The sequence below is a fragment of the Somniosus microcephalus genome, chromosome 17 (genome assembly GCF_052327205.1).
Source record: "Somniosus microcephalus isolate GS21.2 chromosome 17, FLI_Smic_1.0, whole genome shotgun sequence".
NCBI lineage: Eukaryota > Metazoa > Chordata > Chondrichthyes > Squaliformes > Somniosidae > Somniosus > Somniosus microcephalus.
This window is the reverse complement of record NC_141003.1, coordinates 38,613,427-38,626,939: the sequence shown is the minus strand read 5'-3', so window position 1 is coordinate 38,626,939 and position 13,513 is coordinate 38,613,427. Positions and strand designations below refer to the sequence as shown.

The window sequence follows — 13,513 nt, the reverse complement described above, 5'->3', positions numbered from 1 at the left end:
TTAATGGCGCAGCCGTTCGGACCTTCGGAAGGCGGCGGGTCCAGGTGTGTTTCGGCGGTCAGCGTTTCCACTGGGAATTCATCACGGCCAAAGTCACGCAGGCCATCCTTGGGGCGGATTTTTTGTGCGCCAACGGCCTCCTGGTCGATGTCAGGCCCCGCCAGTTGATCAATGCGGCCACGTTCCACTCCATCCCATGCCACCGCGGTAACGCCATGCCGCGCACTGTCTTCTGTGCGGTCCCACCTCCGGATGACTTCACTCGGCTCCTCGGAGAGTTCCCAGATCTGACCAGGCCCACTTTCTCCTCCTTGGCTACTAAACATGGTGTGGAACATCACATCACCACCACCAGCCCCCCGGTTTATGCACGGGCCCGACGCTTCGAACCCGGCAAGCTCGCGGCTGCGAAAGCGGAGTTCGACACGATGGAGCGGCTGGGGATTATTCGCTGGTCGAATAGTCCCTGGTCTTCGCCTCTCCACATTGTCCCGAAACCCGGCGGCGGATGGCGGCCATGCGGCGACTACCGACGCCTGAATGACGCCACTACTCCTGATCGGTACCCGATCCCGCACATCCAAGATTTCTCGGCCCATTTGGCGGGAAATACTTTTTTTTCCCCGAAAGTCAACCTCGTCCGCGGTTACCACCAGGTTCCCGTGCACCCGCAAGACGTCCCAAAAACCGCAGTCATCACCCCATTCGGCCTGTTCGAATTTCTGCGAATGCCATTTGGCTTAAAGAACGCTGCACAGGCTTTCCAGCGCTTAATGGACTCCGTGCTGCGGGATCTAAAATTCCTCTTCATCTACCTCGACGACCTCCTCATCGCCAGCCCTAGCAAAGAGGAGCACCTCTGCCATTTGCGTACCCTCTTCACACGCCTCGGCCAACACGGTTTGATTATCAATCCGGCCAAGTGCCAATTCGGCCTGCAACGGATTGATTTCTTGGGCCACCGCATTACATCAGACGGCGCAATTCCCTTACAGACGAAGGTCGAGGCGGTTACATCTTTCCCGCGCCCGCAGACCGTCAAGGCCCCACAGGAGTTCCTCGGGAAGGTAAATTTCTATCACCGGTTCGTCCCTAAGGCGGCTCTGCTTATGCAGCCCTTGTACGAGGCCCTCAAGGCCAAGTCCGGTAAGGATCCGATCAGCTGGACGGCCAAGATGGACCGGGCGTTCGTCGATACCAAAGGCGCCTTGGCTAATGCAACCATGTTGGTGCACCCGCTTCCAGGTGCCACCATTGCTCTTACCACCGACGCGTCGGACTACACAATCGGCGCAGTGCAGGAACAGTGGGTGAATGGGACGTGGCAACCTCTTGCATTTTTCAGCCGTCAACTACGGCGAAACGAAAGAAAGTACAGCACTTTCAACTGGGAGTTGCTGACCCTTTTTCTAGCCATCCGCCATTTGCAGTTCTTACCAGAGGGACATCCGTTCACGGCTTATATGGACCACAAGCCACTAACGTACGCTATGGCCAAGACCGCCGAACCGTGGTCAGCTCAGCAACAACGTCACCTGACGTTCATTTCAGAATTCACCACGGACATTCAGCATGTGTCCGGCAAAGACAACCTGGTGGCGGATTGTCTCTCCCGCGCGACTGTGCACGCAGTCCAACTCTGAATCGATTATGCCCTCATGGCTGCAGATCAAGCCTCGGACCCGGAGGTCCGAGCGTACAGGACCAGCCCCTCTAGCTTCCAAGCGGCCGACGTCAAGTTCCATGCCGCAGGCACCACGCTACTTTGCGACGTCTCCATGGGAGTTCCCCGCCCTATTGTTCCTGGCGCCGAAAAGTGTTTGACGCCATACACGGTTTGTCACACCCTGGCATGAGGGCCTCGCAAAGGCTGATGTCGTCAAAATTCGTCTGGAGAGGTATGCACCTGGATGTCCGCGACTGGGCCAACACCTGCGTGGTCTGCCAAAAGGCCAAGGTACAGCGTCATGTAAAAGCTCCATTGGCCACCTTCGCTGTTCCGGAGCGTCGATTCGCCCACGTGAATGTGGATCTCGTGGGGCCGCTTCCACTTTCTCAAGGTTTTACACACATCCTCACAATGGTAGACCGCACCACTAGATGGCCAGAGGCAGTTCCTTTGGTTTCCACCACTTCGGCAGACGTGGCCAGAGCTTTCATCTCCTCTTGGGTTGCTCGTTTCGGCGTACCGGCGGACATCTCTTCCGATCGTGGACCGCAGTTTTCCTCTGAGCTCTGGAACGCTGTGGCTCAGGGGCTCAGCACCAAACTACATCGCACCACCGCCTATCATCCACAGGTGAACGGCCTGTGCGAGCGATTCCACAGGTCCCTCAAAGCCGCTCTGCGGATCAGTCTTCAAGGCACGGGATGGGTACGGCGCCCAAAGAAGATTTACAATCCTCCTCGGTGGAACTCGTATATGGCCAACCACTACGGGTACCAGGGGATTTCCTCCCGTCTCCAACAGAGCCATGGTCCGCATCCCAGCAACTCGTCAGCCACCAGGAAGCGGCCAGATGTTTCGCTCCAGTGCCTATGTCGCATCACGGCTTACAGAGCTCCCACGTCCCAACTGAGCTGAAAAGCGCCGAGTACGTGTTTATCCGCCACGACGCTCACCGGGACCCGCTCAAGCCTCCTTACACTGGTCCCTTCCGCGTCATAGAGCCGGAAGACAAATCCTTTTCGGTCGATGTCGGAGGAAAACCAGACCACATATCGGTTGACCGGCTGAAGCCGGCGCACTTAGACCTGGACAGCCCAGTCGAAATCGCTCAACTGCCAAAACGGGGCTGACCGCCCACAGTCGCCGTGCCAGCTCCACCACAACCGCCCGACAGCTCGACCACCGGCCATCAGCTTCCACTTCAGGGTTACTGAAGCCGCTCGGACAGGCTTGTCCGGCCTCCTCGCCGTCTCACTTTTGCTGTTAAAGACAATTCTGGGGGGGCGCATGTGGCGGAGCCACTAAAGGACTCAGACCGTTTGTATATAATTCCCTTTAACAACATGTTAGCTACAGCCTGAGTCTGTATCTTTATTTATACTGTTTACTTGTATAGAGCGTGATTGCTTAACAGCGCGGGTAAACGTGATGACGTCATGCCATACATCACGTGGTCCCCCACTGGCGGGAAGAACGTCATGACGTCAACCACGGGACCAGCCAGCAGTCCTCGTGGAGCCTCCGAACTGAATAGACCTACACTCTATGTTCTCCTGCAGTTACTTGTTTAAACCTGTTAGTTTCCATTAAACTTCGTTTTGTTTAAGCGCCTGAGTGGACCTCAGTCTTTGGATAGGAACTAGACATTCCTACACTATTACAGTTTGTGCAGACACTGGTATCAGTGACAAAACAATGTCGAGCAGGAGTACAAAGTAAATAAGATGGGATTCGACTCACATGGCATTAAATAATGTCCAGTCAGTAACATTATACAAGAAATAGATCTTATGTAAAGAAAGACATTAGATTTGAGCAATTGGAATACCCCACATAAATGTTGGAAAGTTTTCTGTTAGTTATGGAATCATTCATAAGCAACAACTTCTAGCAGGCATATAAATCTCTACATTGTTACCAATGTTGGCTACTGTTCCATTCTTCAAGTCAGACGAAAAATTACGAAGTGAATATCGACACCCTTGTGCCAGCCAATGAGTTGGAGGCGGGACATGTAGTTTAAATTTACTCATAAACTACAGCAAAGAGTCTCCAAACTCATGACTGAGATTACAGCAGAGTCACCCGAAAACAGCAGGATTATTTCTCCAACAAAATGCAGTGAGTGGAGGATAGTAACATCATACAAATTATGAGCGTAAATAAAATTCCAGTTACTTCCAGGCGTGATTGACGGGGTCATTATCCAATCACCTCCATTCTGGCTGGGACTTCTTGTGTCACTATTTGCAGCCTAAAAATTATGTAGTCATTATTCCAAAGAACAATCTGGAATGGATTTTCAGTAAAAGTTGAAGTTGTTGTTGTTATGTGATTCCATAGGCATCTTTTTTTCTGCTTGTATTTCCATTTTTATATTCTGAGTTTTCTTTATTGACAGATGCAATAAATTGAAAATCCAAGATGAGACGTTGATATTTTAATGCAGTAGAATACAGACAAAATTGCTTTGAGAATGGGGGAATTTCAATTGTGTTTTTTATGGATGTAGCAATGAAACACGTTCTCTTGAGCTTTAGAAGAGGACATTGAGTCTTGACAGGACCAGGCAATAAAAAAAATGCTTGTCTCCATGGTGATTAATTGTGTTGATTTAGCACAAAAGCGGTCAAGTTTTGGACTTTCACGGGTGATAGCAATTTTTTTGTCACATTGGTTACTCGGTAGTTACTGTGAAATGCTTCACTTACTGAAGAAAGTGGGTAAAGGAGGGGATGTGTATTCTAGAGATAACAAATAACACCAAAGACTGCTTGAGTGATGCACGGACATTGGTGAAATCTGAACCATATTCTCAACCTGTTGGAAATCACAAGGGTATTGTGTAACAGGAATTATTCCTCTGTGTTAGAATGACAGTGCACATTGTTTTTATTATACAGGGGTCATACTCAGTTTCTTGGCTCAGTGGGTAGCACTCTCAGCTCCGAGTCAGAGACTTGAGCACAAAATCTAGGCAGACACTTCAGTGCAGTACTGGCAGAGGTGCCATCTTTCAGATGAGACATTAAACCGAGGCTCCACCTGCCCTCAGGTGGACGTAAAAGATCCCATGGCATTATTTCAAAGAAGAGTAGCACAGTTCTCCCCAGTATTCTGGCCAATATTTATCCCTCAATCAACATCACTGAAACAGGTTATCTTGTCATTATCACATTGCTGTTTGTGGGACCTTACTGTGCACAAATTGCCTGCCTTGTTTCCTACATTACAACAGTGATTACACTTCATAAAGTACCTCATTGGCTGTAAAGCACTTTGGGGCGTCCTGAAATCGTGAAAGGTGCTATATAAATGCAAGTCTTTTTTTCTTTTAGACAAACAGTTGCCAATCCTGTCTGTGGCCTCAGAGATGGAAAAATATTATGTTCTTTTGACTTAAGAGATTAATGGAAAGTGTTAATGTCACAAAGATTCAATGATCTGTCAAATGATTATAAAGTAAATTCTAAGGAGGCTATTAATTATTACTGAAAATAACATGCAAGTTTCTGCATATAGACGGATATAAGGTTTAGGTAATTTGTTTTAAAAATGTACTAAAACATTTAACAAGAAAAGGTCATCAACACTATTCTTTCAACAGACAAGTACAATCAAGTCTATCATGGACTCCAATCTCTTTGAGAGAGAGGTCTTCATAAATATCCTCTGATCCTCAGCTTAATCGAACAAAACTCCAAAATCCATCCTCACAGTTTCCATTATTCAACTTTGGACTGCTGCCCTCCACAGACAGCATTTCCCTCCCATCCCTGCACCCACCCCCCCAGCCCCAGCATTATGTCCCAGTGAATGTTTAATAATCTTAGCTTACAGCTATCCCTATAACCAGTTATGCAGTTCAACATCAGATATTCATTCTCTTCAGTTGGATTGGAACCTGGCACAGTGCATTATTGGTGTGGACTGTTACTTAGAATGGTGAATACAGACTCAGTTGAAGCATTCAAAAAGTAAATGGACAAATTCTTGTTTTGTCAAAGAGTAGAGGGTGCTGACAGGAGGCAGACAAAAATAATCTGAACAGATCCTGTACACATGCCTAGCAAGCAAGTGAACTGGGTAGGCTGAATATTCTTTTTCTCTGTTATAACTTGTACTATTTGTATCATTTTATTAGTGTTATTGACATTAGTGATACGTCAACACTGGAAAACTAATGTGGAGATCAATGCTGCAGCCTGAGTCCTTCCAAGAATGCTCTGCCTTCAGGATGTGCCTGCTGTTTATTCTTTTATAATCCACATGTTCCATTAATGTTCTGTTTTTGGACATAATGGCCCAGAATTTGCGGTGGGTAATAACAGCGAACGAACTGCGTTTGCTGTTATTCCCTCTTTGAAACTGACCGCAACTTCAGGATTTAGCGCATGTACATCCTAATGCGCAAATCCTGAAGTTGCGGTCAGTCATTGACTGCTCTGACACTGGCTGCGCTGTGGACCACCCCCCATAGCCTGTAATCAGGGAAATCAGTGAACCTGACGAAAACTTGGGCTTTTCCGCAGTAATATTGCTGTTAAATACCCCATTATAAGTTAGACCCTCTTGGATTAACTGTAACTGGGGTTTTAACAGCGTATTGACTGCTAAACAAATGTTATGGCCCTGAAAAACTCATTTTAATTTTGTGGAGTGTCAAATTTATCTATTTTAATAAAAATTAAAATTTTTAAGAAACTTAAAATAAAAGGTTTTTGTTTAAAAAGTTTGTTCATCTTCATTTCAGGTTTACCTTTTCCCATGTGAGAGCCCCAGTCTTTGTTTTGCTCTCTCTAACATTTTTAAAAAGTCAGAATAAAAGGAGCTGATTCACTTCCTGGTTCCCAATCTGTGAGAATTCTGCATTGTGATTGGCTGCTTAGACAACTTGTTAACGTCACAGCAGCTCGCGTTATGGGATTCCCCATTAACTTACACTGATCTCAACTGAACGTCGAGCTTCTAACCACAGAGATCGCAAGATCTTTGTGGGAAACTTTCTTCGGCGCCAATGGCGAACACCTTTGATTTGCCGCTGACCGCAAATTACGGGCCAATGAGTATTTGGGATCTTGCCAAAAATATATTTCTTTAATATAAAATGGATAAATGTTATAGCAGCTAAGATGATAAAGGGAATCATAGACTGGAAGATAAATGTGTAGTCATAAGTTAGAGAAATTAAGTGAGGAATGATCTTCAAGCCTTTCAGTTCCGGAGAAGAGACATTTTGCAAAAGCACTTTCTGAACATTTTTGCGAATTTTTATTAACAAAATAAAAAGACATGAAACAGCAATCGAAGATGATGAAAGCATGATTGAAATATATTTAAACAATGTATTTTATCTGCAGAAGTTGCACCACACGTAACTATTACTGCACCAGAGGGTAATCACCAGGGGAAAAGTACAGGCCCCACCCCGGACTGCTCACCTCCATCCCCAGATACAGCACTGAAAAACATCGAGAAAGTTATCCGACCCCAGGTGAGTTGAGTTAGAATGATTTAATGTGTTGAATATTGTTACCATTGAATAAAGACGTTGCAAATAGTAGCCTAATGCGTCACTAACACAAATCACCAGATGATGTAGTGCTGATCGTATGAAACTCCTGGGTTTGTTTAGTTGGTGCTAATAATTCTGAAATATTTGAAGCAGAATTCACTAAAATTTGATTTTTTAATAAAAGGAATATCGAGTTTATTTCTTTTGACTTTGTGACTTCAGTCGATGTCTAACACACTGCAGGTGACATATTGATTCCTTGCTATTTGTTACTAATATTGTATCTACACTGAGTTCAGGTGCTTTATTCCTTGTTCAGTGTATTCAATCCATGTGAACAGGCTGGCTTGAACTAGAGTTATACAGCACAGAAAGAGGCCCTTCAGCCCATCGTGTCCGCGCTGGCCATCAAGCCCTGTCTATTCTAATCCCATTTTCCAGCACTTGGTCCGTAGCCTTGTATGCTATGGCATTTCAAGTACTCCTCTAAATGCTTCTTGAATGTTGTGAGGGTTCCTGCCTTTACCACCCTTTCAGGCAGTGAGTTCCAGATTCCAACCACCCTCTGGATGAAAAAGTTTTTCCTCAAATCCCCTCTAAACCTCCTGCCCCTTACCTTGAAACTATGCCCCCTGGTTATTGAGCCCTCTACCAAGGGGAAAAGTTCCTTTCTATCTACCCTATCTATGCCCCTCATAATTTTGTACACCTCAATCAGGTCCCCCCTCAGCCTTCTCTGCTCTAAGGAAAACAACCCCAGCCTGTCCAGTCTCTCTTCATAGCTGAAGCGCTCCAGCCCAGGTAACATCCTGGTGAATTTCCTCTGCACCCTCTCCAATGCAATCACATCCTTCCTATAGTGTGGCGACCAGAGCTGCACAAAGTATTCCAGCTGTGGTCTAACTAGCATTTTGTACAGCTCCATCATAACCTCCCTGCTCTTATATTCTATGCCTCGGCTAATGAAGGCAAGTATCCCATATGCCTTTTTAATCACCTGTCCTGCTGCCTTCAGGGATCTATGTACATGCACACCAAGGTCCCTCTGATCCTCTGTCCTTCCTAGAGTCCTACCATTCATTGTGTATTCCCTTGCCTTGTTAGTCCTCCCAAAATGCATCACCTCACACTTTTCAGGGTTAAATTCCATTTGCCACTGTTCTGCCCATCTGACCAACCCGCCTGTATCGTCCTGTAGCCTGAGGCTTCCCTCCTCGCTATTTACCACTCCACCAATTTTCGTGTCATCTTCGAACTTACTGATCATACCTCTTACATTCATATCTAAATCATTAATGTACACTGCAAACAGCAAAGGACCCAGCACCGATCCCTGCGGTACACCACTGGACACAGGCTTCCAGTCACAAAAGCAACCTTTGACCATCACCCTCTGCCTCCTGCCACTAAGCCAATTTTGGATCCAATGTGCCAAATTGCCCTGGATCACATGGGCTCTTACCTTCTTGACCAGTCTCCCATGCGGAATTGCTGTCCCAATTGTACTGCTAGCTCATTTGTAGGATGATCTCTCAGTGGAGCTGCTCTGTGCTGTAATTAATTCATTTTGTTTTCATACATCAACATGGTGTGTGTCACATACAGAAAAATAATATGTTCGTTTTAATTGTGTCGTATGCCGGCTAAAATGGGAGGACTGATGGTATGGGGATGGGTGGAACTAAGAATGGCATCTTAGTCAACATATAGAGAGACATATACAAAATTGAATGAGTGGAAGCCGTGGCATATATGTCTATAAAGTGGATAATCACTTACACGCAGAGGCCTCCGAATTGGTCCCAGGGACTGAAGTGGTTCAAGAAGGCGGCTCAGCACCACCTTCTCAAGGACAATTAGGGATGGGCAATAAAGGCTGGCTTTGCCAGCGACACCCACATCCCATGAACGAATCAAAAAAAGGATCTTACACCAGAAGTGTCTTTTGCTTCAAATGTGGAATCCAGCATTTGTGGTACCCATGCTGTCAGTCAGGAATCAGACTGTTGTACATTTTGGGTCTGTTCTGACCTCTGTTTGCCAGAATAGATTGGGTGACAGATAATTCTCATTGTGCTGTTGGCACACTGTAAAATTGAGCAATCAAAAATATACGCTTTCTTCTTTCACTTCATTTTGTGCAGTAAGTGATGAGTTAATTTGAAATAGCTTATATATTTGCATAAGACCATGGGCAATACTCTTGCTTCAATATTTGTCTTGCAATGAATTGTTTCTTAATTGAAGATATATTAGGTCAGATAGTGATGACTTCAAATGTGAAAAGCTAAGAGTATGAATATGACTCTAATATGACGTCTCGCTGTTGACAGATTATAGATAAAATGTTCTGCTTCGGCACTTCCAGCACATGCCAGGAGCACACCCTTTTCCCACGATTTCCCATTTTGTAAACTGAATGGATGGAAAATCATGGGCTGGAGGGACACTATTTCCTGATATATGCTGCAGGAATCGCAACGTAGAAAATCTCCCTAGTATGCTTAAGTCACAGATGGGGATGGCCATAATGTCTTATTCTATATGCAGTTCCACCCATTTTAAAACTGTCATGCATGGTCACTGACATACTGAAGGAGACCTTCCAGACTTATTAATATCTTATGAGTCTTAGGGAACAGCAAATTTTCATTAAGAAAGAATGAACTATCATTTATTTAGCACCTTTCACATCCTCAGGATGCCTCAAAGTACCTCACAAGGGGCCCAAGCAGGAGGCGGGGCGCTACTGGAAGCACTCCCCCCTCCCTCTTGGGACGCTCCCATTTAATATCGCGGTGCTACGTGCAACAATTCCACATGCGTTGGTACATAGCACCGCGGTACTACAGGCCTCCCTCCCCTGCTCAAAGGGGAGGGGCCTAGCGCAGCACGCACCGGGGCCCTGCTGGACCACTGGGGAGCGGGGTGTCAGCAAAAGAGCCCAGCACTCGAGGAGTGCCGGGCTGACTGATCGCGGCCAGCACCCCGCAGGAGGAGGCGAAAGGGGGAAGGTGCTGACGGGTGGCCCAAAGAAAAATGGCCGCCCGGCACCTGCCCTTTAATTTGCGCCACCCTGGCCACAAATACGGCACCCTGACCCTGTCGGACATAGCGTCCAGCGGTAGGTCAGGGGGCACGAAGGAAGTTTGCGGCCGGGTTGTTGTGCACGGCAATGACGTCATTGCCGCGGGGCGCTTCCGACTACTGCCACCACTAACCTCCCGCTGAATTTCGCAGGAGGTGTTAAAGGTGCCGCCCCTGGCGCTAGGTGCTTTGCGCCCCGTTATCGTCCCCTTGGGCGCTAACGGGAGGCACAGAGCAACCCAATTTATCCCCCGATGTCTTTTGAAATATAGGCACTGTTGTTTTGTAGGCAAACACAACATCATCAATTTGCATTTATATAGTGTCTTTAACATAGCAAAACATCCCAAGGCACTTTACAGAGGCATAATTAGTTAAAAATGGATGCCAAGCCAAAGAAGGAGTGACTTGGTCAAAGAGGGGAATTTTAAGGAAGGTCTTAAAGGAGGAGAGGGAGTTTGAGAGGCAGAGGGGTTTAAGGATGGAGTGTGGGGCCCAGATGGCTGAAGGCACAGCCACCAATGATAGGGCAAAGAGAGGGGTGCTGCACAAAAGGCAAGAGTCAACAGAATGGAGAGTTCTGGGGGGTCGGGCGCAGTGCTGTCCGGCTGGAGGAGGTTATGGGGATAGGGAGGGGGCGAGGCTATGAAGCAATTTAAATATGAGAGTGAGAACTTTAAATTGGAGGAGCTGGGAGACAGGGAATCAATATAGGTGAGCAAGGACGGGGTGATAGGTGAGCAAGGACAGGAGTGATAGGTGAGCAAGGACAGGTGATAGGTGAGCAAGGACAGGTGATAGGTGAGCAAGGACAGGTGATAGGTGAGCAAGGACAGGGGTGATAGGTGAGCAAGGACAGGAGTGATAGGTGAGCAAGGACAGGTGATAGGTGAGCAAGGACAGGGGTGATAGGTGAGCAAGGACAGGGGTGATAGGTGAGCAAGGACAGGTGATAGGTGAGCAAGGACAGGTGATAGGTGAGCAAGGACAGGGGTGATAGGTGAGCAAGGACAGGGGTGATAGGTGAGCAAGGACGGGTGATAGGTGAGCAAGGACAGGGGTGATAGGTGAGCAAGGACGGGTGATAGGTGAGCAAGGACAGGGGTGATAGGTGAGCAAGGACAGGGGTGATAGGTGAGCAAGGACAGGGGTGATAGGTGAGCAAGGACGGGTGATAGGTGAGCAAGGACAGGTGATAGGTGAGCAAGGACAGGTGATAGGTGAGCAAGGACGGGTGATAGGTGAGCAAGGACAGGTGATAGGTGAGCAAGGACAGGTGATAGGTGAGCAAGGACAGGTGATAGGTGAGCAAGGACAGGGGTGATAGGTGAGCAAGGACAGGTGATAGGTGAGCAAGGACAGGTGATAGGTGAGCAAGGACAGGTGATAGGTGAGCAAGGACAGGGGTGATAGGTGAGCAAGGACAGGGGTGATAGGTGAGCAAGGACGGGTGATAGGTGAGCAAGGACAGGTGATAGGTGAGCAAGGACAGGGGTGATAGGTGAGCAAGGACAGGTGATAGGTGAGCAAGGACAGGGGTGATAGGTGAGCAAGGACGGGTGATAGGTGAGCAAGGACAGGGGTGATAGGTGAGCAAGGACAGGGGTGATAGGTGAGCAAGGACAGGGGTGATAGGTGAGCAAGGACAGGGGTGATAGGTGAGCAAGGACAGGGGTGATAGGTGAGCAAGGACAGGGGTGATAGGTGAGCAAGGACGGGTGATAGGTGAGCAAGGACAGGAGTGATAGGTGAGCAAGGACAGGAGTGATAGGTGAGCAAGGACGGGTGATAGGTGAGCAAGGACAGGGGTGATAGGTGAGCAAGGACAGGGGTGATAGGTGAGCAAGGACAGGGGTGATAGGTGAGCAAGGACGGGTGATAGGTGAGCAAGGACAGGGGTGATAGGTGAGCAAGGACGGGTGATAGGTGAGCAAGGACAGGAGTGATAGGTGAGCAAGGACAGGAGTGATAGGTGAGCAAGGACAGGAGTGATAGGTGAGCAAGGACGGGTGATAGGTGAGCAAGGACAGGTGATAGGTGAGCAAGGACAGGGGTGATAGGTGAGCAAGGACAGGGGTGATAGGTGAGCAAGGACGGGTGATAGGTGAGCAAGGACAGGTGATAGGTGAGCAAGGACAGGGGTGATAGGTGAGCAAGGACAGGTGATAGGTGAGCAAGGACAGGGGTGATAGGTGAGCAAGGACGGGTGATAGGTGAGCAAGGACAGGGGTGATAGGTGAGCAAGGACAGGGGTGATAGGTGAGCAAGGACAGGGGTGATAGGTGAGCAAGGACAGGGGTGATAGGTGAGCAAGGACAGGGGTGATAGGTGAGCAAGGACAGGGGTGATAGGTGAGCAAGGACGGGTGATAGGTGAGCAAGGACAGGAGTGATAGGTGAGCAAGGACAGGAGTGATAGGTGAGCAAGGACGGGTGATAGGTGAGCAAGGACAGGGGTGATAGGTGAGCAAGGACAGGGGTGATAGGTGAGCAAGGACAGGGGTGATAGGTGAGCAAGGACGGGTGATAGGTGAGCAAGGACAGGGGTGATAGGTGAGCAAGGACGGGTGATAGGTGAGCAAGGACAGGAGTGATAGGTGAGCAAGGACAGGAGTGATAGGTGAGCAAGGACAGGAGTGATAGGTGAGCAAGGACGGGTGATAGGTGAGCAAGGACAGGGGTGATAGGTGAGCAAGGACAGGGGTGATAGGTGAGCAAGGACGGGTGATAGGTGAGCAAGGACAGGTGATAGGTGAGCAAGGACGGGTGATAGGTGAGCAAGGACAGGGGTGATAGGTGAGCAAGGACAGGGGTGATAGGTGAGCAAGGACGGGTGATAGGTGAGCAAGGACGGGTGATAGGTGAGCAAGGACGGGTGATAGGTGAGCAAGGACGGGTGATAGGTGAGCAAGGACGGGTGATAGGTGAGCAAGGACGGGTGATAGGTGAGCAAGGACAGGTGATAGGTGAGCAAGGACAGGGGTGATAGGTGAGCAAGGACGGGTGATAGGTGAGCAAGGACGGGTGATAGGTGAGCAAGGACGGGTGATAGGTGAGCAAGGACGGGTGATAGGTGAGCAAGGACAGGGGTGATAGGTGAGCAAGGACAGGGGTGATAGGTGAGCAAGGACAGGGGTGATAGGTGAGCAAGGACGGGTGATAGGTGAGCAAGGACCGGAGTGATAGGTGAGCAAGGACAGGGGTGATAGGTGAGCAAGGACGGGTGATAGGTGAGCAAGGACG

General features: G+C 48.3%; 1 protein-coding gene across 2 annotated transcripts in view; it reads left to right on the top strand.

Moving 5' to 3' along the window:
* The window catches only part of LOC147105657 (ankyrin repeat and sterile alpha motif domain-containing protein 1B-like), a 132,027-nt gene that overhangs the window by 39,322 nt on the left and 79,192 nt on the right, over positions 1-13,513 (top strand). Inside the window, exon 3 of one of the 2 annotated variants that reach the window (XR_015081546.1) lies at positions 7,030-7,115. Coding sequence is in view for 1 of the 2 variants with exons in the window: in XM_086010211.1 (XP_085866337.1) it covers positions 7,030-7,163 (134 nt within the window). In the remaining variant the exon portion in view is untranslated. Of the gene's footprint in view, positions 1-7,029; positions 7,164-13,513 lie in introns of those variants that run through there. The other variant, XM_086010211.1, reaches the window with a different exon arrangement.